This window comes from Dreissena polymorpha, chromosome 1, assembly GCF_020536995.1.
Source record: "Dreissena polymorpha isolate Duluth1 chromosome 1, UMN_Dpol_1.0, whole genome shotgun sequence".
NCBI classification, from domain to species: domain Eukaryota; kingdom Metazoa; phylum Mollusca; class Bivalvia; order Myida; family Dreissenidae; genus Dreissena; species Dreissena polymorpha.
In genome coordinates this window covers 165,587,475-165,614,246 of record NC_068355.1, presented here as the reverse complement: position 1 = coordinate 165,614,246, position 26,772 = coordinate 165,587,475, and the positions used below count along the sequence as shown (strand labels likewise).

Below are 26,772 nucleotides of genomic sequence, written 5' to 3'. Positions count from 1 at the left end.
GATCAAGACCCCAAGCTTTTTCAGCATAATTAAAATCCTAGCCAGTTTTGTGGGGGAGACCCTGAGGTATTTCAGCATATTTAAAATCCAAGTCAGTTTAGTGGTCAAGATCCTGAACTATTTCGGTATTATTAAAATCAAGGCCAGTTTGGTGGTCAAAAACCCGAGCTTTTTTAGCATAATTAAAATCCTAGCCAGTTTCATGGCCGAGACCTCGAGCTATTTCCGCATATTTAAAATCCAAGCCAGTTTGGTGGTGAAGATCCTGAACTATTTCGGCATAATTAAAATCAAAGCCAGTTTGATGGTCAAGATCCTGAGCTATTTCAGCATAATTAAAATGCAAGCCAGTTTGGTGGTCAAGAACCCGAACTATGAGCATAATTCAAATCCAAGCCAGTTTGGTGGTAAAGATCCCAAGCTTTTTCAGCATAATAAAAATCCAAGCCAGGTTGGTGGTCAAGATCCTGAGCTATTTCAGCATAATTTAATTCTAAGCCAGTTTGGTGGTCATGACCCCCGAGTTATTTCAGCATAATTAAAATCCAAGCCGTTTTGGTGGTCAAGACCCCAAGCTATTTTAGCATATATTTTTTTGGCATAATTTTTTCTTACCCAATTGTTTTCGTACACACATTTTTTTCGTACCCATTTTTTTCTGTTTTTTGACAGAATAATGCCCCCTTTTATAGTTAGAAAATTGAAAATTTGGGTAAATTTTGTGTTCAGGTCTACTCTTATCCTATTTGTGTTAAGGTCTACTCGTATCCTAAAGTATCAAAGCTATATCGTCTACTTAATGTTATATGTCATGTAACTGACATTTTTAAACATTTTATTTCTTTCCCATTTTTGTTTTTTTTATTAAGGTGACATACATCAACTGTTTAATAATATTAAGTCTACCTTTTTGGTAAAAATATTGTTTTTACCAAATTTTCAAAATTGACATTACGGACACATGTCATTTGCTGAATGAAAAAGTAGCATAACTGACATTTAGTTAAATTTTCAGGAGAAGGAAAAACTTCTTTATTGAAATAAAATAGGGATACTTACAGAGTGAAACAAACACATGGGATATTTTCAGATTTGAATACTGGTATTTTACGCATCTTTAGGCAGTTCTGTGTACCAAGGATAAATACAATATTTAAACATTCATGTACAATGCACAATACTAAAAACCTGAATTGTAACTGTAATGTGTTTCAGATTCCGAGATGTCTGTGTTGTTTCTAAGTTCATGTGAAAAATTAAGTTTATATGTTTATAGGTTTAAAATTGCAAATTTTCCTCTTACTTGCCCTTGTATTTCAAGATAGAATACTTTCCTTCCCAGAGGAAAGAGATCTGGGTTTGAATCCCAGTGGGGGCTTCAGAGGATGATTCATTTTAAGAAAAATGAATATATTTGCTTTACTTTGTCTCTAACTTAACCAAATAACTCTGACAATGCCTTTACAAGTATGCAGTTTTTGATAATTCAATTATGCAAGAAACATGTATAATTTTAGGGTAGACTTAGACAGCAAACTAAGAATTGGCATCCATTTTAGTTTTTTAAGTCAATACAACAATAAATGCATATAGGAACACATATTTAAATTAAAAATGCAACAATCAGAGGACATAATCAATTAAATAGTAAATGACTACTTTAAATATTTTTTAGCACTGTTTGTTTTTCAGAGATTTGTAAATATGACGTTTTATGTTCTTCCCATTGAACTAATGCAATATGTGCTTTGGAACTGGAATCATATAGTGTTGGAAAGCTGATGTTTCACGTCCAGAGGGTCCTTGCTTCCGGAAAGCTGAAAATTGTATATGATCTCCCCACTCATTCCATCCCGCGAAACCCTTAAGGTGTCGCAAGTCTAGTTAAAGTGTTTTTTTTAGCTCTCTGATTATACTCCTTTAATTGACGTTTCGGCATAATGCCTTTATCAACCCATTGGAAATTATATGTTAACTACATTTTTATGTCTTTTGACTGCACAATTTAAATATGGAATGAGTGATGTATTGGACGTCATCATTGATGACGTTCAATCGAACGAATGATAAAGGGGGTTAAGTTTCGTTAAGCTGAGGCAAATCACTGCGATTTGAGTTTCTTGAAAACTGGCCGAACACGTTTGCTGAAATTTGACATGTATATGGACCAGAATGCGATCTACCTGTTGGCGTAGGCGTTATACCTGGGAAAAATCTAGTTTTCGAGTATTTTGTGTTTAAATATTTTTTCTGCGAAACACAACGCGCGTAGATAAACATTGTGACGTAACGTCATGAAAAGCGCTTAGGCTAGCTTCCATCTTGTTAAGAAACAAAGAAACTAAGTTACGCGTTATTAATTCAATATATATACAATTAGGCGTTAAATCTATAAACAACGACGTAATAATTGTGTTTGAATATCAATACGAAGTACACATGCATGTCTTTTGTGCAGATCGAGTGTGGTTGTTAAGATATTCATGACATAAATTTATGTTATTTTGTGCTAAGAGTTGAAGAAAGGTTTACACGGCGAGGCTTTCCGAGACGTGTCGGATAAATGTAAGTACACACTGGTATTAACATGGTATTCTATTTATCCGATAATATCTTTAATATACATGATAATCATGAGACAAATAAATTATTAATTTATGGTTTAATTATTGAATCAATCAATAAACGTGAGCAGCAAATCAATTTAGTATAAACAACACGCTTACCTTAATGACGACAATAATCCAATATAATATAACAATTACAATTATGTATGATAAACACACAATCCGAAATACGTTTTTGCATTCGTTTGATGCTTTAAACAAATAAATAACTGTTAAAAACATCCAGAGAATTTAACTTAAAACTGTTTGTTTTGACAAATAAATTACGTCACACAACATACGTCATAAATTGCGCAATCAGTTGCATGCAAAATAAAAGTACGGAAAGCCGGTTTTGAGAAATGTTTATATAGTGGAGCAAAATAGTATGATATAAACAATAACAAACGATAGAGTGGTGACGGACTTCTCAAAATAGCATTAATTGAAATAGTTTCATGTATATTAAAATCTCTGTGATATCTTTGGTTACCATCATCAAATACACAGAAAAAATAAAATACAATGTAAGTATCACGTGTACTTGAATTTGTCCGACGAGTTGAAGAAAGGTTTACACGGCGAGGCTTGCCGTGAGCAACACATCATTAGCAGCATAAAGTGCGTAACAAATAAACAAAATAATCAAACATAATTATAATTTCACATAGCACATTAAAATATCTATTGCAACTGACACCGTTTTGTAGCGAAATTTGATGACTCAATTTCAGCTGTAACAAGAGTTATAAAAAACTTAATTTAGTATAAACGTCACGCTTACCTAAATGACATCGTTAATCCAATGTTTGTAACAATAAGTTGACTACTTTAATCCAAAGTTTATAACAAACAATTTGAAACGATATGCACTTTCACCTTTATTAATCCATGTCTTTATCGAAACTTAGTTCAAACCACACAATTGTATTGTATTCCTATCTATGTTTACATTTATGCATGATGAACACACAATCCGAAATACGTTTTGCATTCGTTCGATGCTTTAAACAAATAGTTTACAGATGAAAAACACAACGACATGTCCTTAAATTCCAGAGAGTGTAAATAAAACCATTGTGTTTCGTCACCGAAATGACGTCACACAATGTACTGCGTAGTACATTTCGTAATATAAAATCAAAGCGCTGATTGCATTGCAAAATGAATTCAACACTATCTTGAACGCAAAGCTATAATGATGTTTCAATAAAATACACAGAATTTTGTAGACAAAGAAAAAGGCTTAATGCTAGTCGATAGTGTTTAAGATGGGGATGTCCGACACACTGCAGTTGTTTGCTCTTTTCACGTTTTTAATATTATAGTCATGGGAATTGAAGTTCTACTTTTTAAGGTAGCTAATCGAACGGCCTCGAAAAAATAAACATGTCTGCGAGTATTATGGTTACTATCAAATGATATGTATATTAATTTTTTGCGAGAACTTTGGTTACAATCATTAAATGCACAAAAAGAAATAGGTTTTCAATTTTATTTCATCTCCCCACTCATTCCATCCCGCGAAACCCTTAAGGTGTCGCAACTCTAGTATGGAATGAGTGATGTATTGGACGTCATCATTGATGACGTTCAATCGAACGAATGATAAAGGGGGCTAAGTTTCGTTAAGTTGGTGCATATAGCCGCGATTTGGGTCTCTTGAATACTGGCCCAGCACGTTTGCTGAAATTTGACATGTATATGGACAAGAATGCGATCTACCTGTTGGCGTAGGCGTTATACCTCGGAAAAATCAAGTTTTCGAGTATTTTGTGTTTAAATATTTTTTCTGCGAAACACAACGCGCGTAGATAAACATTGTGACGTAACGTCATGAAAAGCGCTTAGGCTAGCTTCCATCTTGTTAATAAACAAAGAAACTAAGTTACACATTATTAATTCAATATATATACAGTTAGGCGTTAAATCTATAAACAACGACGTAATAATTGTGTTTGAATATCAATACGAAGTACACATGCATGTTTTGTGCAGATCGAGATATATTAGATATTCATGACATAAATCTATGTTATTGTGTGCGACGAGTTGAAGAAAAGTTTACACGGCTAGGCTTTCCGACTCCGAGACGTGTCGGATAAATGTAAGTACACACTGGTATTAACATGGTATTCTATTTATCCGATAATATCTTTAATATACATAATAATCATGAGACAAATACATTATTAATTTAGGGTTTAATTATTGAATCAATAAATAAACGTGAGCAGTAAATCAATTTAGTATAAACAACACGCTTACCTTAATGACGACAATAATCCAATATAATATAACAATTACAATTATGTATGATAAACACACAATCCGAAATACGTTTTTGCATTCGTTCGATGCTTTAAACAAATAAATAACTGTTAAAAACATCCAGAGAATTTAACTTAAAATTGTTTGTTTTGACAAATAAATTACGTCACACAACATACGTCATAAATTGCGCAATCAGTTGCATGCAAAATAAAAGTACGGAAAGCCGGTTTCGAGAAATGTTTATATACAGGAGCAAAATAGTATGATATAAACAATAACAAACGATAGAGTGGTGACGGACTTCTCAAAATAGCATTAATTGAAATAGTTTCATGTATATTAAAATCTCTGTGATATCTTTGGTTACCATCATCAAATACACAGAAAAAATAAAATACAATGTAAGTTTCACGTGTACTTGAATTTGTCCGACGAGTTGAAGAAAGGTTTACACGGCAAGGCTTGCCGTGAGCAACACATCATTAGCAGCATAAAGTGCGTAACAAATAAACAAAATAATCAAACATAATTATAATTTCACGTAGCACATTAAAATATCTATTGCAACTGACACCGTTTTGTAGCGAAATTTGATGACTCAATTTCAGCTTTCACAAGAGTTATGAAAAAACTTAGTTTAGTATAAACGTCACGCTTACATAAATGACATCGTTAATCCAATGTTTGTAACAATAAGTTGACTACTTTAATCCAAAGTTTATAACAACCAATTTGAAACGATATGCACTTTCACCTTTATTAATCCATGTTTTTATCGAAACTTAGTTCAAACCACACAATTGTATTGTATTCCTATCTATGTTTACATTTATGCATGATGAACACACAATCCGAAATACGTTTTGCATTCGTTCGATGCTTTAAACAAATAGTTTACAGATAAAAAAAACACAACGACATGTCCTTAAATTCCAGAGAGTGTAAATAAAACCATTGTGTTCCGTCACCGAAATGACGTCACACAATGCACTGTGTAGTACATTTCGTAATATAAAATCAAAGCGCTGATTGCATTGCAAAATGAATTCAACACTATCTTGAACGCAAAGCTATACTGATGTTTCAATAAAATACACAGAATTTTGTAGACACAGAAAAAGGCTTAATGCTAGTCGATAGTGTTTAAGATGGGGATGTCCGACACACTGCAGTTGTTTGCTCTTTTCACGTTTTTAATATTATAGTCATGGGAATTGAAGTTCTACTTTTTAAGGTAGCTAATCAAACGGCCTCGAAAAAAAAAAACATGTCTGCGAGTATTATGGTTACTATCATGTGATATGTATACATTGTATTAATATTTTGCGAGAACTTTGGTTACCATCATTAAATGCACAAAAGAAATAGGTTTTCAATTTTATTTCATCTCCCCACTCATTCCATCCCGCGAAACCCTTAAGGTGTCGCAACTCTAGTAACAAAGAAAAATGTTTTTAAACGTCAAATGACGTTGTACATGATGACGTCATAAATGGCGTTATATAAAATGGCGCCAAAAAAATGTGTGCTTTATATATTTAATAAATTGATATTTTACAATAAAATAATCATCATCATATGTAATTATAATCTACCTTAACTTATTATCATAAATTAAATAGGGTAAACTTATTTAATGACTCTTATTATTTCAATCCATATCTATGTATAATATTCTAATGATATTTGATTAAATAATCATATATACTTGCTATTCTATATATCATATACACATTATGGACAAGATAAATTGCATAAAGTACTATTATTTTTACATTCATTTATGTTGATGATTAATATAAAATGTTTTTCACATATATTTTTTACAAGATAGTTTCCCGTAGCAGGACATCAAGTTGATTTTTTGTATTTAGTCCATTTGGTGATTGCGTTTGAAACTTCTTTATAAATTCCAATTCTTTAATAAGTCTGTAATAATGGGAACTGTCTCTTATTTGTGTTAACACTGATACACCCATATCCTGCACTCTGTGGCCAGCACCATTGAAATGTTCTGAGATTGGTTTCTCTCTTCGTAGTCGCACGTCAGCCTCGTGTTCTTTGGCACGTTCCTTAAATGATCTGCTTGTCTCTCCGACGTATACCATCTTTTGGCATTTAATACAAAATATACCGTACACCAAGTTATAAATGTTACAGTTCTGTTTTATTGCTTCGTTTGGAATGTCACTTTTTGGGTTGTTATGAAAACCTCTTTTCAACATTTTACAGACTATACAATTAGTCTTACACGATTGTGGTATTAGTTGAAAACGTTTGTTTATTTCTTTGTTTGTTTTTCCATGAACTAAAATGTCACCGATATTCCTATCTCGTCTGTATGCAACTATTGGTACGTCTGGGAATATAATTTTCATTTTGTCTGATTCCTGCTACGGGAAACTATCTTGTAAAAAATATATGTGAAAAACATTTTATATTAATCATCAACATAAATGAATGTAAAAATAATAGTACTTTATGCAATTTATCTTGTCCATAATGTGTATATGATATATAGAATAGCAAGTATATATGATTATTTAATCAAATATCATTAGAATATTATACATAGATATGGATTGAAATAATAAGAGTCATTAAATAAGTTTACCCTATTTAATTTATGATAATAAGTTAAGGTAGGTTATAATTACATATGATGATGATTATTTTATTGTAAAATATCAATTTATTAAATATATAAAGCACACATTTAACATAGGATTAAGATACAATATGTAAGTGTTTAACGTCATTTCATTTTTGTTGAATTTTAACATTTTTTTGGCGCCATTTTATATAACGCCATTTATGACGTCATCATGTACAACGTCATTTAACGTTTAAAAACATTTTTCTTTGTTATTTAAATTGTGCAGTCAAACGACGTAAAAATGTAGTTAACATATAATTTCCAATGTTTTGATAAAGGCATTATGCCGAAACGTCAATTAAAGGAGTATAATCAGAGAGTTATAATTTTTTAATATCCCTTCGGATAATTCAACTGAGCTTATATGTTTTTTTTTTACTTAAATACATTCTAGACAGACAGTCTTTTCTATATAAATAGACAGTGTATTTCAGCTAAATACTAAGTACCTATAATACCAAAAATAAAGACACCTTTGCCTCACATCATTTTTATCCCCCGCTAAAGGCGGAGGTATATAGAATTGGCGTTGTCCGTCCTGTCACAAAATTTATTTTGGGCGGGGAATATCAATTCAATAAAGTTTCTTGTTTTTCATGAATCCATGTTATTTGTAAATGAAGCCAAACTCCTGAACTGTTCCGCACCATAGTCCTCCATGTCTATGTCCCTCAACCTTAAACTCATTTACACAGTCCTAAATTGGTGAACTTTCCACTAAAACAATCATGAATGTTCAACTCAACTAAGTAATGGTCAACTCAACCCATGAATCTTCCACCCAACCCATTAATCTTCCAACTTACCCATCAATGTTCCACCAAAGTCCTGAAACTTTCCAACCCATAATTAAAGAACATTGTAATAGCGCGTCTCAATTTTTACTTATATCACAATGGGAATTCAAACACAAACAAGCATGTGGACTGACATTCATACATAACAAGGCAACTATATTGTGCGCCAGAACTGATTCAATGGTCACCAAAAGCACTAGTATTCTTGCAAGTTCCGTGGATCCGATATGAGCCGCAATTGCGCAGGCTGTTCAGTAGCTACGGTGGCTTCATATGGCATAAGACACATTTTCACATGACGTGGCTCATATGACCTTTGTTAGAATTCATCCATCAATAGAGTAATGTACTATACATTAACATAATCCAGCACCTTGTAACGAATAACAGTAAAGAAAGCATTTCAGTACATTACCTAATACACTTTTTGATAAACACTGTCATTAAAACCTGACTCTGTATATATTTGTCATGTTTCACAGTCAAATCTCAAATATAGTAACGCCATTCAAAGTCGTATTGTCTTCTGTGCAAACCGTATGATCACTACCAGAAATATTACTTTCGACATGAAAATCATATTCTGAATATATCCATGCAGTCAAATAAAGATTTCAACACGTTCATTCAGTGGTGGATAGGCTCAAAGTTGACACTTCTGGAAGGATCTGTGGGGAAGAACACTTGAGCCTGGGTCATGATACGCTTCAGTCCCTAAAATGAAGTAAATATTCAAATAACTCGCTTTGACGTTTGCGTAAAGTATTAAAATCAAACCGTGTAAGAGTTTTAGTCCCTAAAATGAAGTACATTTAAGAAATACAGCAAGAAAAGTCTCACATTTAATTTGATTTTGAAAGAAACTACAAACACGTCAAAGTGCGTATCTAAGTGGTAACAGTTGACCATGGCCCTACCTGAATGTATTTTCTCTGTGTTTCGTCGTTGAGCACATGAGCCACATATCTGGATGAGATCTTCTCTCGGCCCGTACGGGCATGGATACCCACCATGGTAACTCCGATGGGCCATGGAGCATTACCAATGGCCATCTCCAGGTAAGAGTCATTTGCCTGTGGAGAACAAAAAATTAGGTTATATTCATGTGCTTAGTTTCTGTGGGCTGCACAGAATTATCAGGGACAAAACTTTTCCATTTTATGGAATTTTTTGTATCTTTCGAAATGAAAATACAGTCTTGGTGGTAAGAGTGATCCCTGATAAGTCTGTACAATCTGCATAGGCTTATCTAAGATGACTCCACACACATGCATTTAATCTCGCTTTCACAAAACTGTGCTTATTTTAAGTTTATGGGCTCAATTTCACAAATTGTCACTAATTAGTATACGAGTGTTAGTGTTAGTTGCAAAAGTAGCATAAATAAATGAGGCCCAAGGTATTTAAAAGCATATATTATGACATGAAAATCCTGAAAACAAAATGTATGTACTTCTAAAAATTGCCCGCATATATAAATATCATGAGGCCTGGGTATTTTAATAATTTGCTATATCAAGACAATAAGATCAAAGGTCTTCATTGCATGTTGCTAGTCAAAGCGATTTAAGCCAAGTTTTTCTGAAAATGATGGATGCTCCCCTTATGAAGGCGCTATAAGAATCTGTAACCAAAGTGTGACCATGAGAAGATCTATTATAAGCCTCGGTGACCTTGACCTTGACCCCAGTGACCTCAAACCTCATCAAAAGGTAGATTTCCATGCAAGATACCTACATGACAAATATGTAAGAGATCGGTAAAATATTGAAGGCACTATAAAAAACTGTAACAAAGTGGGACGGAAAGTGTGACGGAAGGAAGGACAAACTGGCAACTATATGCATAAAAACAGGATATTTATTGCAGAGTTTAGTTCATAGAACAGATAATTGTAAACCCCCTTAAATCATATGTTTGCCTACTTTCGAAAATCATCATACAATGGCAAGTTGGGCTTATTCTTGATGTTTTAATTATTGTTCCTATTTAACACCATTGAAACAAAAACCGTCTATATTATATTAAGATGAGATAAAAGTTGCATCTTTGATGAAAAAGCAAGTATGATTCACAGTGGGACTTCATGGGATATTTCTTAGATGCCATGCATGAACACCACGCAAACTATTCTAATCTTACTGTCTATAAAGAAATAGCTGCAAACTTATCAAGTGCGTGGGTATTGTTTCTTATGTTACAGTAAAAACAAAGACAAAAAAGCCATCGAGAAATTCTGATTGCAAACAAGGACAAAAAAGGGCACGTACAAACTTTTGTTGCTTAGGCATGTTTTACAGTAACAAAGACAAAAGGACTTAACAGAAATTCCTGGTTACAGTGAGTGTGAGCAACTAACCTTAAGGTAGTGCCTGTCCAGCAAGTAGCCCATGATTTGAACCAGGCACTCCAAGATATCCGCCTGCATGGTCTGAAATACAAACAGGATGACTACTTAGGCCTGTTCTGGGAAAATGGGTATAATGCATGTGTGCTACATAATGTCCGAGATTAGCGGTGCAGTCCGCACAGGCTTATCAGGGATAACACTTTCTGTCATGACTGAATTTTGGTTTAGAACAGACTTCCTTTAAACAAAAATTTCCTTAAAAGCGTCAAGTGTTTTCCCTGATTAACCTGTGGAGACTGCACAGTCTAATCTGCGAAAAAACTTAACGCACATATATTAAACCCAGTTTTCCAAGAACGACGCACAAATACACTGGCACCACTTTGTTCAAATAACCCACAAATGCGAGACTAACTTGGGATAAAAAAAATTATATATCAACACCTCATGCTGATGACATATATGAAGTTTGAAAGTAATCACATGAGAAATATCGATGGAGTTATCAATTTAACATCTCCAATTTTAAAATAAAATAGCTTAGATTTTTAGATTCAAGTGAAAAAGCTTACTCTGGATTTTTTTCATCATGTTCACCAAACTTTTTTAAATACTAGCATCAAATGCTTATGCTGAAACCATGTGTTGCATGAATGAATGCATTGTACATGTCTAAATGACAATAACAGCATGCTTTGAGTAACTACAATGAAGTGAACTCATACCTTGGACTTGAGTTTCCTGAACATTGGCTTCATGTAGGTCACAGTCTGTTGGTGCATGGCAGCGTTCATACGTCCTTTAAGACTTCGCTTCTCTTCAACCGTTTTCTTGTTGATATCCAGTCCCCATGTGGTGAGAACAAACTGAAAATGGAAATGAGAATGAACTTCAATTCATTGTAATGGACTTTGACGACAATAGTTTTCCATTAACATTTTTATGGTGTGTTTAGATGCAACTAAGAATCATTAAAACAATTTTTTATTGTTTATTTTTATTGACCGGGAGGTCATGGGTTTTATCCCAACTGTTGGATTGTTCTTTAGATCTTCCCCATAGACACCAAGTACCGTTGCTGGTTCTAGGCCCAGGAAACGGACTCGAGAGCTTGTCAAATAAAACTTAGGCTTTCTATGCAATCGAGCTAAAATAAATAGGTTCTACACTAATACAATTACCGGTATGATTCAATACAGGTTGAAGTAAAAAAAATAAAATTTAAGATTGCACTGTCCTAATTTAAACAAGATTTGTTTATCAATAAATGCTACTGCCCCTGTTGGCAGCCTCTTCCATATAGATTGATATGCTAAATGGAACAACTGCAAGTTCAAAAGTAAGGCAATGTCAAGGTTAAAATGAGGTCAAAGACTATGAGTGTACGAAGTGTTCATTGAAAGAATCAAAGCTTCTCCATTACAGAATCTGTCATAAAGAATTAACCCAAAACTTTGACCTTCTAAAATAATCTTTGACCTTTTAAAATAATCCAAGTCAAAAAGTAAGTAAATGTCAAGGTCTAAACGAGGTCTGGTGATAATGTGTTGAGACTATTCAGAGATCCATGAAAGCTTTGTAGCAAGCAGTATTTATGTTTCAGGTTAGCCAAAAATGTGGTCATTCTGAATTAGCCCAAATCTCAATGACAAGGTCAAAATAAGCTTTGGATGATGTTAGTGTATTGACAGTATTCAAAGACTACAACAATGCAAGAACCATAGCATTATTGATATGATACAAAACATGTTATTTTGGGTTCTTCTTAAAGACGGACATATGGAAAGTCATATAGATTTAACAATCGCTATATCTCTTTTGGGCATAAGTATACAATGTATACAGGGGCATAACAACGACTATCATCAGTTTAAAGTGAACAAGAAACTGTCAGAGACGGGTGATGCCCCCAAAAGGTTTTTTTGTCACAATATTGCACTATATATTCAGATGAAAAGGAAACGTCTTGAGGGCACAGTAGCTGGGGGGACAAGAATTTTTTATAGAAAATTTCAAAGGGCCATAATTCTGTGAAAAATCATCCGACCACAACCCGCTGATCATATGCACATCTCCTCTTGGTAGTGAAGCTTCCCATAAAGTTTCTTTGAATTCCGGTCATTAGTTGCTGAGAAATAGCCCGTACAAAAATTGCAATATATGTACAGTTTAATATTGGAAAATTTCAAAGGGCCATAACTCTGTGAAAAATCATCCGACCAGAACCCACTGATAATATGCACATCTCCTCTTGGTAGTGAAGCTCCCCATAAAGTTTCATTGAATTCCGGTCATTAGTTGCTGAGAAATAGCCCGGACAAAAATTGTGCACGGACGGACACATGGACACACAGACAGACAGACGAAGCAGCGACTATATGCTCCCCCCAAAATAAATTTTGGGGGAGCATAATAAACCAATAATTATTATTATTATCAACTACAGGTTATGCAAAATAGACAATAGCTTAGCAATATAATAAGAAGGAATCAAATGTTAAGCACAATTTGGTATATTTTTCCATTAATCAGACCTTGAGGTATCTCAGGATGATGTCTTGGTCTTTGTTGCTGTCACCTTTACCCAGCTGCTCCTTCCATTGCTGCAGCAGAACAAAATTTCATATAAAAATGGGTCTTCTGCCAGCATAATTCCAGACCAGCCTGCGCAGTAACACAATCAGAAGCTACCCTGTCTGCTATAAAACCATGCAAGATTAAGCAGTCTCATTCATTTATCTGTATTTAACTTTAACATTAATTTTAGTGATATAAGGTAAAGAAAGTTCTCAAACTCAAACTGCTATACCAAAATAGACCAGACATATTTCATCAAGATTGAGTCATAATTCTGGACTCTTTTGTGGAAACAAGATTTTTCTCAGATTTGACCTGTTGAAGTAGTTTTCCACTCACATGATATAGATTCGAACTTTGCTTTGATATTATAAGATAAACATTCTGACCGAGTTTCAGCATCATTGAGTATTAAATGAGTCCTTTAGAATGTAAACAAGGTTTTTCTAAGCATTATTCTGGCGACCTACTAGCTAGTTTTTTTAGAAAAGTGACCCAGTTTGGACCTTTGCCTAGATATTGTATTGATAAACATTCTGATTAAGTTTTATTAAGATGTAATGATAACTGTGGATTCTAGAGTTATAACAAGCTTTTGCAGATATTTTACCTAGTGACCTAGTTTTTGAATGCATGTGACCCATAATCAAGCTCAATATTGGTAAGATAAAAATTCTGGCAAAGTTTCATTAAATTGAATGAAAGTTGGCCTCTATAGAGTTTTCACGCGATTAAATTCACAAAGAACTACACAAAGCTGGTTGCCAGACTACACGTTGACCACAACAGCTAATCATAAGAAGTTAAAACCTTACTATAAACCTTTCATGCATGTATAATAGTCATATTTTGCAGTAAGGTTTCAGACCTCTAAATCGTCTAATGTGGTCCCATCATCCTTGATGGAGACTGTGTGTTTACTCTTGCTGCCCCCGTCCCCCTCTGTGGACTTCATGATTTCCTCCATGTAGTCCTCCTCAACTCTGTCCATTGCAGCTTTGAAGTCATTCGCACCAGCACCCATACCCTTAAATACATCATCAAAAGAAATTACCCTTGCTCTTGAAATGGGTTTTATGCACATGCAGAGAGTGCTGTCCCTAAGGATAATCAGGGATGACACTTTGCAATTTAATGGTATTTTTATTTCATGAAAGACAAGCAAAAATTATTTTTAGGCTGAAAGTGTTGTCCATTATTAGCCTGTATAGACTGCACAGGCTTATCTGGGATGACACTATATGCACATACATTTAGCCCCATTTTACTATAATTTATAATAGTGTTACATTTGGAATGTAAATTTAAAAAATATCATTTTTCAATCGCCCATATATATATGAACATATTTAAAAAACATGGTCTTTGCTATTTATACCTATTTGTTTACATTTCTTTCACAATTGCACAAAAGTCAACTTGCAAAGTCAACACATTTTAATAAACAATTAGTTCATAAAGCATGCGACAAATAAAATATTTCTAAGAACAACAAAGTTACTTTATTGAAGTCCGGTTCCATGGCTTCCAGTCTCTTCAGTCTCACGAAGGCATCATACTCAGACTCACCAAATAGCAAGATGGGTTCTTTTAAATCTCGAAGGCGACGGATAACCTGCAAGACAACAACGACCAAACGTTGTTCAAACATGGTCTGTCTTTAACCAGGGCGTTATTACTTCTTATAACAGCTGCCTTCTTAAAGCTCCATTCATGACTTCAAAATCATATCTTAAACAAAGTATACATTTGTTTCCTTTAAACCAAACATACAGGAATGTAATGTTTAGGATACGGATTCCCGTAATACAATAAAAACCCGTGGAATTATTTTTTTTAAATCATTTTGTATATGCACTTGTGTGAAACAGGGGATGTGCTTACGAAATTCTTAAACACATTATAGTCAATATTGGCCTCATTTAAGTTTTTAAAATAGAAACCAAATTAAACTGGATTATCTGGCAGTTGACAAGAGTTGTTGTATTTATGTATCCAGATATCAACACATACGTTATGGGTTTACTAAAATATTGAAATAAAAGTGGGACTTCCAACTTTATGTCTGGCACACCTACATCCAAATTATAAGGTTTGGAAGTCAAGACTTAAAACTTTTGAAAGCTAGTGGAAGGGCTGACAAACCGAAAGACATAAATGAAGCATCAAATTCAACTAAATACTTGAAGTAATGTAAAAGATAGAGTACTTGAACCCACCACAAAACCAGGATATTATGCCAACGCCAATTAACTAACTTAGTAAGTGCAGCTTAAATCAGCACTCTTGATAAAGGGAATGAGTCATGTTACTCTTCAAACCTATGCAAAAAGAGTATACTTTTACTCTTTGTGGTAAAATATGATAAATGGTCAAGATGATAATCTATTCACCTTCATATTTTATTTGCATATTTTCAAAAACATGTGCATGAATATAATCATATTTTGTCAATAATTTTGTAACAACTACAATTATATACTACAATCTAAATTAATACCTTATAACTTAAAGAAAAGTGGCCTTATTGCACCATTTGCATCCACATAACTTTTCGCAGAAATGATGCAATTCTCTGATGTTCTTTGAAGTAAATGAGCATTCAAATGCATATTGATTTGCTGACAGAAATCATGTGCTTTTGCTTAAACAATTTTAATACATGTGCCTTTCAGGGGTGATTTTTCCAATAAACCAGTAAATTGGTACGCTGACATAATAAAATGTTATGGTTAATGAACTTTTACCTGCAAAACTAACGTGCACAAAAGATAAAATTAATGTAAATGTTTATGATTTTATTTGTATTATATCCTTATCAAGAGCATTGTTAAACTATTTAATAAATGATGATAAGTCTTATGATAATGCAATCAAAGTAACGTAAATCATTATCAAACTAAAAGCTATATGAGTTAGTCCATACCTCTTTTCTGTGAACAACCATCTGTTCCTGTGTTTTCTTATCATTTCCAGACATTTGTTCTGTTTTGGGATCCTGAAAAAGTGCAATAAAATTCTCATTTCATTCTGCTCCCCTGGTACAAATGTGGATATCTTGTCGATTCACTAAACTGAAAATCGTTTTGCAATGCTTTAGAATTAGCTGTGACTGTACAAACGTGTCATGATCCTGTCAAATAACAAAAGACCCAGTCAATAAACATCCCATCATTCTGCAGACAGATCCAGTGAAACTTCAAACAAAGATTGAGAAGTCATATCATTTAAAATACAAAAAAAATGTCAACTAAGCTCTTGATTTTTTTACACAATGAACACATTTTGAACCAGAATTTCAAAAGGAAATTTGTCAATGGGTAAGTACTGTTACATGAAATACTCAATTGTAATCTTACCTCAATAACTTCCACACTCTCCACTCGCACACTGCGCCTGTGACGACTCCAATACTCTTCTGCTTGTTTAGCTGCCAGATCCCCTCGTTTAAAGTACTTCTTATCAGGAGCCTGTAAGCAGAGACAGAAAAAACTACCAATAATTTAATGGGTGCTGATTAGTTCTTCTTGAGCTTTAAGCACATACATAAAGCTCAAAGCTCAGTCTGGTAAAGGCACAAACCATGTAAAAAAATGGTGCAAACATACCTCACTCAAATTTGCTGAAGTTTATCATTTGGTTAAAAAATTATAAATATTTTAAACTTTGGATTATCTCGGTGTTTTCCATTGCAGAAGCAATTTGAGCAAAAGGAAAATATTTATGATATTTCAGTTATTTATTCAAAATAATATTTTATGTGGTGATTTTTTTTATTTAAATGCAGTGTGGACTCAAGGCAGCTAATATACATATTAATGCCACAACCCCGAGTGTCAATAGCTGGGAGTTGGATAACTGCTTCTGTAACCCAGCAAGAAAAATCTCTGACCACCATGGGGATTGAACCCTGGACCTCCCGGTTCAAAATCAGGCAGACACTCTAACGCATCGCTATAAAAGCTAGCTCATATAGCAAGGCAGTAAAAGTTCTCCTTATACCGAACTCTGCTACATACTCCCCTCCAATTGTGAAATTCTTCCACTAATTTCCTGCTACCACAACATCTGAGGGACGACACACATGATGGGTTTTTCACGTTGGACACCAATGTAACCCAGCCAGAAAAATCCCCAACCACCATGGGGATAGAACCTCCAAATCAGGAAGACACTCTAACGCGTCGCTATAAAAGCTGGCTCATATAGCAAGGCAGTATAAGTTCTCATTATACCGAACCCTGCTACACTGCGATATCCGAAAACAAAAAGAATATCCGATAGTGTTGTTTTTTTATAGAAGTTTCATAAATACGTTACCATGATATCACTATTTTCCTTCAGCTGCCGTTTCTTTCTCTCTAGCTCTGCCTTTAAAATATCCATGATTTTATCATTAAGAAATTTATATATGAGTTGATGTTGTTATCTGTAAGACTTCACGCATCGTTTGCCTTTGCTGTTATTATTGTTGTTGTTGTTGTTATTGAATCAACACATATCGAGTATACGTCAAACACTTTTTGATTGGTCAATGTAGACAGATGAGTACTGTTATTAGCCAATGGAAAAGCGTTTTGTCAAATTTTTTGATAAACATTAAACTGAATGTCCCGGATGAAAATATCTAAACATGACTGCAAAATATCTTTTGGTGATATCTATTCTTAATGTTCTTAACGTTTCTTCTGGGCTAACAGTTGCAACTTACAATATCTGGAACGAGATGTTTAACTGGGAAATGCGAAAGACACGAATTGTTGAAATGGTAGTGTTTCATTTTCTCTCAAAAAAACAATTATTGAAGGACTTGTTACTGTTAGCACAGGCAGCAGTATCATAAATTCCCCCCCCCCCCCCGGGGACCCGACCACCCCCCCCCCGAGCTTACCCCAGGGGTTCCATATTGTTAAATGTACACCTATTGTTTTTGTGTATGGTTTGACTTTTCATCAACAAAAATTGACAAAAATACACAGTTTGAAAAAATAACCCTCGTATAGGTATTATATATACACAAGGTATGAAACGTACTATATGTCTATTGCTGAAAGATTGTGGAACACTGGACGTGACCTTTTTCATCAAAAACACACATGTTCCCATGCAGTTGCCAACAAAATGCAACTGGATTCGTTAAAAGACAGGAAAAGCAACGTGATTACACAACTAACCGATCTCAGAGCTCCAGATAAGGGTCGTATTTTCGTAATTACGAATTATTTTCAAGTCTGTTACGTATTTATTTTAAAATCTTGTCGTACCATTAAGAATTACAAAATCAAGTTACGATTATTATTTTTACATCGGTTCGTATCGATTTTTATTGAGTTCTTTTCGCGTATTAAAGATCTTTGCGGTGCTTATATAGAATGGTTATCGGGTTTGTTTAACAAAGCGCATTTTTTCCAATAAAAGCGGCGTATACAGTCTATCTGTCAAAAACAATGGCGGCGCCCAGAGCGTCCTGAAAAACTGCAAAGCGTCCAAAAACACGCTTTTAACATATTGTACGCAAAGTGAGCCGAAGGTAAATGTTTAGAAAGACATTATAGAAAAGATCTTATACGATGTTGTATGTTCAGTTGACGACACAGTCGGAAAAGCTAAACAAAAACGCGACACAACGGGTCCAAACTTAAACACAAAAAAACATTGAACGAGTGAAAGGGACAAGTCCCGTGGCTAATCGTTGAAAAGATTGAAGGGGAGACCTGTTTTAAATGTGAAATATGTAACAATTCATCTAAACACAGTTTGGCCATATGAAGGTATTGGAAAAATAAAATTGCATAATACTGAAAAGACACTGTTGAACTCGTATAAATAAAGTTGCTAGTATGTTTATTTTGATTTTTTTTGCATGAAAATAACCATTATTATTTATTTTAGGTCATTTAGAAAAAATAAGAATTATTTTCCAAAACTTAGTAGTAACGTTAAGAATAAAATTTCAGAGTTAAGAATTCTTTTTGAAAATCTGGTAGTAATTAAAGAATTTCACAAAACCTTATCTGGAGCTCTGGATCTCATGCTCGGCTAATAACTTAAATATTCAATTAAATTTGACTTGCACGCTGTATGTCACTCGATGTTTCATCTACACATGTACACCATTTTAATTTTATAACGCGTCATCTGGTTGGTTGTTCTCATTGTGTTGGCCAATGATATGGCGTTTTAGAACCAAGCATGCGATCGACAAAATATGATAGCAAAACACACATGTAGCGAGAAAGTCGAATTTAATTGAATATTAAAGTTATTAGCCGAGCAGGAGATTGGTTAGTAGTGTAATCTCGTTGCTTTTACTGTCTTTTAACGAATCCAGTTGCTTTTTGTCGGCAACTGCATGGGAACATGTGTGTTTTCGATGAAAAAGGTCACGTCCAGTGTTCCACAATCTTTCAGCAATAGGCATATAGTGCGTTTCATACCTTGTGTATATATAATACCTATACGAGGGTTATTTTTTCAAACAATGTATTTTTGTCAATATTCGATGTTGAAAAGTAAAACTATACACAATAGGTGTACATTTAACAATCTGGAACCCGTGGGGTAAACTCGGGGGAGGGGGGGAAGGGGCCCAGGGGGTGGGGGGGGGGGGCAAATTTATGATACTGCTGCCTGTGACTGTTAGCATTTTTTGAAAATTAAAAAGATTGTATGCATTTTTGTCAAACAAGCAAAAAAACAATTCCGACTCTAATGATTCTAATTCTTTTCATAGATAATTTTGCTAATACATCATCTAACTCTTGTATCGTTCCAATATTAAATTGAATTATCCTTCGGTTACCACGTATTGAGGAAACGAGTAACAGAATTGCTTAATTAATGAAAACAATTCAACAATAAATGATTACCTTAATAGAATCATTTAATAACCGTTAAAGCCGTGTCAATTTTTTCATTTACAATGTGTTTAACCACGCAAATCTGATAGTACCATACACACCCGCAATAACATCCACTATAACGTTAATAACTGCATCATGTGCAAATGTTCTTTCAAGCGATACCTATACCCACAACTCAAAAAGAACCCACGACTTGACAAGAACCTACCACATTACATTCTAAATTACTTAAGAGCTAAAACAAGAACACAAAAATGTAAAATTGTGAAAATAAGGAACTACTCCTGATTTTTAATTCAGGCACAGGGGTATGCTAAGGCGTGTGTTAAGGCCTTGGTGAAAGGCCTGAAACATCCCTGTTCATACATTAGAATAGCTCTTTATTTTTCAGATCAAGGATTCACAGGTAGATGTCATAGCTTTGCAAGAAGTCAGAGGTAGTGAAAGATTGACCACAGACAACCAGTTAGAAGAATTACGGACATTGTTACCTAGAGAGTACAAATGGTCCTACTACAAAATGGCTACTAATGTCACGCTTCTGGCTGATATGATTGATGATCCCAGGGGCCAAGAAGGTGTGTTCATTGTGTCAAATGTTTGGGTATTCTCTTTGTTCCCTTTCCCTAGCTTTGTTGACCCTAGCTGAGACCATTAGCATTGATCAATTGAACTTCCACTCAAAGATTGCTCAGTCGTCCAAGTGATAAAAGATGAAAAAGCAGCCTTCTTAATGCATGTGAGTTCATTGTTGTCCCAGATTAGCCTATGCATTTTACACAAGCTAATCAGGGACTACATTTTCCTCCTAGATTTGATTTTTATGCGTCCCAAAAAAATTTGGAGGTAGCATATAGTCCCCGCTTCGTCTGTCCGTTCGTGTGTCCGTCAGTGCACAATTTTTGTCCGGGCTATTTCTCAGCAACTAATGACTGGAATTCATTGAAACTTTATGGTAAGCTTCACTACCAAGAGGAGATGTGCATATTATCACTGGGTTCTGGTCGGATGATTTTTCACAGAGTTATGGTCCTTTGAAATTTTTTATTAACTGTACATATAGTGCAATTCTTGTCCGGGCTATTTCTCAGCAACTTATGACCGGAATTCAATGAAACTTTATGGGAAGCTTCACTACCAAGAGGAGATGTGCATATTATCAGCGGGTTTTGGGCAGATGATTTTTCACAGTGTTATGGCCCTTTGAAATTTTCCATTAACTGTACATATAGTGCAATTCTTGTCCGGGCTATTTCTCAGTAACTAATGACCGGAATTCAATGAAACTTTATGGAGAGCTTCACTACCAAGAGGAGATGTGCATATTATCAGCGGGTTTTGGTCGGATGATTTTTCACAGAATTATGTCCCTTTGAAATTTTATATAAAAAAAGTATTGTCCCCCCCAAGACGTTTCCTTTTATCTGAATATATAGTGCTATATTGTGACAAAAAAATCTTTGGGGAGCATCATCCGTCTCCGATGGTTTCTTGTTTTTTAAGAAGAGACTTCCTTTCAACAAAGCTTAAAAAGTCATATCCCTGATATGCCTCCGCTAAGGTAAATCAGGACTGACACTTAACACACTTGCATTAATACCAGTTTTCCTAGAACATGATGGGAAAATTAATGATAATAATATAAAGGGATTGTGGTATGCACAATGAAGGAGCGAGACATTGTTTCATTAAACTAGGTTTTTGGAACATGTACAAATAACTTAACTAAAAAACTCTTTCAGATATTTGTTGATGGTAACTAATAGTCATGTTTTTTCATCAACAATAATAACATGCATCTCTCAGTGTCAGATATCAGTACTTGTATTTGCATAAGTTTTAATATTCAGCAATTTCTTTCCCAACTGGGAAAAGTTCCAGTACTACCCAAGTTGGGAAAACACAAAAGGTTTGGCAAATTCGCATTGTGAAATTTTAAAGACTGGAAATTATGGGAACGTAACCCATCTGAGTTTTCTTTTACATGCCTTTATGCTACAATGTTCAGTTTCAGTGTTCATTTTATTTGTTCACTTGCAGATAATAAGCTTTAGAACGAACTTTGCTAAATTTTCTTTCCTTTTGCGTTTTTTTTTTACTTTTTAATGAAATTGGGAATTGTGTAAAATTTTCCTTGATTGGTAAAGTGCCGTTTATTATCACTTTATAAAGAAAAAAGGTCGCAAATTGTATTTATCAAAGGTATGTTGAGGGTTGAGGATGAACCATTGTGTCTTTTGATGTACAGGTATTGGAGTGATCAGCCGATGTGAGATTGTGGACAAAACTGTGACCTCTCTGCACCCAAATACACAGAATCCAGACAAGAACAGACGCCTTGCAGTCAGTGTGCGAATCAGAGATGCAGCTGGGCTAATCTTTGACCTGGTTGCTGTCCACTTGTCATATTACAGGCAGCAACAATGCGAGAATATTGCAGATGTGCTTAATTTTGTTAATAGTAGGTTTGCTGCAGAGTTCTAGAACTGTATTCAGTGCAATATGCATGACACAAAGTATTTCAATTTTATACTGAGGTACACATTTTTGACTCTGAAGATGTTTTTTATTCAATATTCCTGCAAGATGAATCCTTTCTTATGTTTAAAGAAAAAAGTTGAAAGAAAATTAGAAAAATTAAGATTTTCTCTTTGCTCACATCCCTTAATTGTATGTTTGAATATAACAATCATGGAATTTTTATGTTTTGCACACACACAAATGTTACTACAAATAATTATTTCTAGCTTTAGCTCGGCTGTTTTCGGAGAAAACCCGAGGTATTGTCAAAGCCAGCTCGTCGTGTCATCCGACGTCCGCGTCGTGCTAAAACCTTAACATTTTGTTAAGGTTTTGAACATTGGCTCTAAAATGAAAGTGCTTCCACCTACAACTTTGAAACTTCATATGTAGCTGCACCTTGATGAGTTCTACATGCCACACCCATTTTTGAGTCACTAGGTCAAAGGTCATGGTCACTGTGACCTCTTTAAAAAAAAAATCTGACAAGCTGTCATTTATTCAAAACTGCACCCGCAGCCGAGTGTGGCACCCTTTATGCGGTGCTCTTGTTCATAACTTCTGATGTTTTGACATGTGTCGGACCATAAGGCATAATGCAAGTACTGTCATGCTGAATAAAATTAATAACCAAGCACAAACGTCATCTTTAGTACACCATTTCTTATAATTTGAACTTGGGTAACTGATTTCAGAAAGGGATATGAAGAATGTGATACTGTTGGGTGACTTCAACACTTACAATGACTATGAATGGCCTGTGAGGTTGGTGACAGACAAATTGGACCACAACAACCCCTGTACACGCCTCATCAACAGCAAATGGCCAAGCATGAACAAAGGCTTATACAAAGATGCCTGGATATCTACCAATCCAGAGGAGAAAGGCCTTACATTCAGTAATATGGTACATTGTATGTCATTATTTACGTCAATTAATTGTGAAGAAAGTACTGATATATCAGTTTATGCAATCATTAAGATATGCATATTCTATTGTTACTGGTCTGTTAAAGCAAGCAGTAAAACCAGTCATGGAAATTAGCAGTGTGGCTTAGCAGGCCCTCATTTAAATATGATCCCCTTCATGCAAAAATAGGTCTTATGCCATATGCAGACAGTGTAACATTTGCGCAGTCTGGTCAATAGCTGTGAAGTCATGTAAGGTCTTTTGGTGACATTACCACACAGGGTAGCTCCGGGCAAGACTGTGCAAATTAATAGACTGGTGTTGAGGTAAGTTGCCAGCATGTGGCATAAAACCCTTTTTTGCATAACACTGCTCATATTTTTATTTGAGGCCAACACAGTGTAACAAGCCAGCCTATATTAAACCTGCAGTCTGAGCAATCCTATTTAAAAGTTTAACAAAGCAGGTCTTCCAGGATTGTATTAATTTCAAACAGTGTTTGACAGTCCAACAAGTAAATATGTTCACAAGTAAATTGACCATGGTAGTGTCTTTCAAATAAATATGGTGTTTACACATATAATTTCTCTCGGGTATCACCATTTAATTTAAGACTAGTTTTGCATTTTAGTGCTCAGCTTGCAGGTCTGTATGAATACCAGTTAAAGCTGATGTGTCTTTAGTGTAATGGAAAGGTCTTAATCCAAAAAAAATTCTGTTCGGAAAAAAGAAAGTTTTGCATAATTGTAAAATGTTTTCTGATGAATGTTAACATCGTTATGGCGACTTTCTTGGGATTATGGCATTGATTCAATCCCGACTCATGGAGCTTTTAATAGACCCAATCCTGGTTCTTCCCATAAAACAGACTTGAAAGTCTCTCTCTAAGCCTAGCGCTTTTGATGCAGCCAAGCTTCCATGAAACTTACCTACAGTAAATGTATTGATATCTCTTTCAGCCAACTCCGGGATTAGAAAGCCGTCCAGACAGAATCATTGTGAGCAGCCATCTTCATGTGAAATCAGTGAGGCGTCTAGGAGATGGTTCAAGGTACAGGCAGAGATATGAGGGCGCCATCCATTGGTCCAGATTTGTAACTGTCGTCCAATCAGCATGGCTCTCTTATCATGGAATATCAGGGTATCCTTGCAGACATGACTGTGGACCTCATGGCTCGTGTATTTGTGGGATTTGTGTTGCTGTGGGCAACGAGAACAACTGCAGGTTGCCAAACTGTGAACAGTGCAATGAACAGACGTTTAAACGTGGTTTAGTCATATTTGTAATATTTTTGTTCTTTTTTGTCCATTTATTTCATTCAATTTTAGCAATATTGAGCGTAGGTTCCAGTTCATATGGCGATGTTGTCTATTCAATACTTGGATTTAAGTGTTGCCTGTTTAATCCAAAGTTATGTGAAACTCAATCTAAATTCTCTAGGAAAACAAATGTTCTGTTACGACATTGCCAGAAATGGCTGATATTTCGGCTGCCTCCATATTGGCAGCTTCTGCTGTCCATTGTTTTGTTTATTTGTTTATACATATATGCAAAAAATGTACTAGTAAATGTTATCGATATAACTTACAATATATTGGCAGAGGAATTTTTTCCTTCTGATCATCTGATGGTAATAGCAGATGTATCATGATGTTGAAAATTGTCATAGTTATTTAAATAGAAAAAAAAAATATAATAAAATATTTGTTCTTTTTTGTCAACATGACTTGCTGTTAGCTCCATATAAATCATATGCATCCTTCAAAAATGGGTATTGTACTTTATGTGTCCAGCCTAGCTCTGGGCATGCCTACTCTATCGCACTCGGGTGAGGAGCTACACTGTCAGCAATAATCTCAAAAGCTTTTGTGGCTGGTTATAGGACAGGGCAGCTCCTGACCCCACTGCGCTTTTGCCCAGGCTGGTCTGTGATGAAACCTATTTTTGTTTGGCTGTCAGAGCTTGTCCTGACTTAGTTCAAAATTCATCATGCATTTCAAAACAATTAGCCACAACTTTTCTTTAATGGATTTGGCATGTCATGTGCAAGACCTGTGGTTCTAGCTAACAATTCAAGTTCATTCTTAAAGGTCAAAGATGGGTATGTTGCAAAATGTCTAGACAGGAAACTTCTGGCAATTTAAAAATTTGTGTGACTTATACTTCAATATTAGGGAGGATGTGCTGCTTAAAAAGCAATCAAGGTAATGATTATACTTCAAGGTAAATTATCAAAGAAAGGACGTGATACAAGTTGTGCAGACTGTAACTTCATTACCTGTAATTCAGCCATGCAATTTAACAAGAGGGCCTGAAAGGCCCAAAGTCGCTCACCTGAGATTCAAAGGAACTGACCTGTTCTGTGCAGCCCAAGATGTCATTAGAACAAAATGTTCTTACCAACTTTCATGACTAGTGATCACCCTGGCAGCCACATTTTTCAACAGACCAGATCCATTTTCATACACATCCAAGATATCGTTTAAACAAGCATACTGACAAAGTTTCATGAAGATTCATAAGTCCATATAAGGAAAAATGCCCTGCCCACTGGTGGTCATGTTTTTCAAGCAACTGGAACCATTTTCGAACTTGTCCAAAATATCATTCTGACAAATCCTCTGACAAAGCTTCATGATGATCGTACAATAAATACGGCTTCTAGAGTGTTAACAAGGTTTAACTATAGCCATATTAGGAAAAATGCCCTGCCCCCTGACGGCCATGTTTTTTAAGCAACCGAAACCATTTTCAAACTCATCCAAGATATCATTAGGACAAATCTTCTGACCAAGTTTTATAAAGATCGGAAAATAAATGTGGCCTCTAGAGTGTTAACAAGGTTTTACTATAGCCATATAAGGAATAATGCCCCGCCCCCTGGCGGCCATGTTTTTCAACCAACAGGCATCATTTTTAACTTGTCCGAGATATTATTGGAATGAATCTTCTGACCAAGTTTCATGAAGATGGGACAATAAATGTGGCCTCTAGAGTGTTAACAAGATTTTACTATAGCCATATACATGTATAGCCATTTAAGAAAAAATGCCCCGCCCCTTGGCAGCCATGTTTTTCAAGCAAACGTAACCATTTTCGAACTTATCCAAGATATCATTGAGACCAATCTTCTGACCAAATTTCATGAAGATTGGACAATTAATTTGGCCTCGTTTTTAGAGTGTTCACAAGGTTTTACTATAGCCATATAAGGAAAA

At 34.9% G+C, this 26,772-nt stretch overlaps 2 protein-coding genes across 4 annotated transcripts; one reads left to right on the top strand and one right to left on the bottom strand.

Moving 5' to 3' along the window:
- Nucleotides 1-8,401: 8,401 nt before the first annotated feature.
- On the bottom strand, nt 8,402-17,754 carry LOC127859801 (pre-mRNA-splicing factor 18-like). The gene is made up of 10 exons (XM_052397309.1): nt 17,581-17,754; nt 16,620-16,730; nt 16,187-16,258; nt 14,762-14,875; nt 14,129-14,287; nt 13,218-13,286; nt 11,409-11,549; nt 10,693-10,764; nt 9,251-9,406; nt 8,402-9,047 (listed from the first exon to the last, which is right to left on the bottom strand). The coding sequence occupies exons 1-10, from the start codon at nt 17,644-17,646 to the stop codon at nt 8,961-8,963; spliced, it is 1,047 nt and encodes a 348-aa protein (XP_052253269.1). The 5' UTR covers nt 17,647-17,754; the 3' UTR covers nt 8,402-8,960.
- Nucleotides 17,755-17,864: 110 nt separating this feature from the next.
- On the top strand, nt 17,865-25,257 carry LOC127859717 (uncharacterized). 3 transcript variants are annotated; one of them, XM_052397228.1, is made up of 5 exons: nt 17,865-18,028; nt 20,515-20,701; nt 22,372-22,584; nt 23,339-23,550; nt 24,513-25,257. In XM_052397228.1, exons 1-5 carry the CDS (start codon nt 17,894-17,896, stop codon nt 25,203-25,205), a joined length of 1,440 nt encoding a protein of 479 aa, XP_052253188.1. In that variant the 5' UTR covers nt 17,865-17,893; the 3' UTR covers nt 25,206-25,257. The 3 variants fall into 3 exon arrangements, with proteins under 3 accessions (XP_052253188.1, XP_052253201.1, XP_052253195.1); XM_052397241.1 differs by having other exon boundaries at nt 23,339-23,542; nt 24,513-24,652; XM_052397235.1 differs by having other exon boundaries at nt 23,339-23,557; nt 24,513-24,637.
- Nucleotides 25,258-26,772: the final 1,515 nt, after the last annotated feature.

Bases quoted from the DNA above. Each gene is read 5' to 3' on its own strand.
- LOC127859801 (XM_052397309.1), bottom strand. From the start codon at position 17,646: ATGGATATTTTAAAGGCAGAGCTAGAGAGAAAGAAACGGCAGCTGAAG. The intron at 13,287-14,128 runs GTCTGAAACCTT...GTTCTGCTGCAG, and splicing joins CCACATTAGACGATTTAGAG to CAATGGAAGGAGCAGCTGGG. The intron at 9,407-10,692 runs GTTAGTTGCTCA...TGTTCTCCACAG, and splicing joins TGGACAGGCACTACCTTAAG to GCAAATGACTCTTACCTGGA.
- LOC127859717 (XM_052397228.1), top strand. From the start codon at position 17,894: ATGACTGCAAAATATCTTTTGGTGATATCTATTCTTAATGTTCTTAAC. The intron at 20,702-22,371 runs GTGTGTTCATTG...TTTGATGTACAG, and splicing joins TGATCCCAGGGGCCAAGAAG to GTATTGGAGTGATCAGCCGA. The intron at 22,585-23,338 runs GTAGGTTTGCTG...AACTGATTTCAG, and splicing joins TGTGCTTAATTTTGTTAATA to AAAGGGATATGAAGAATGTG.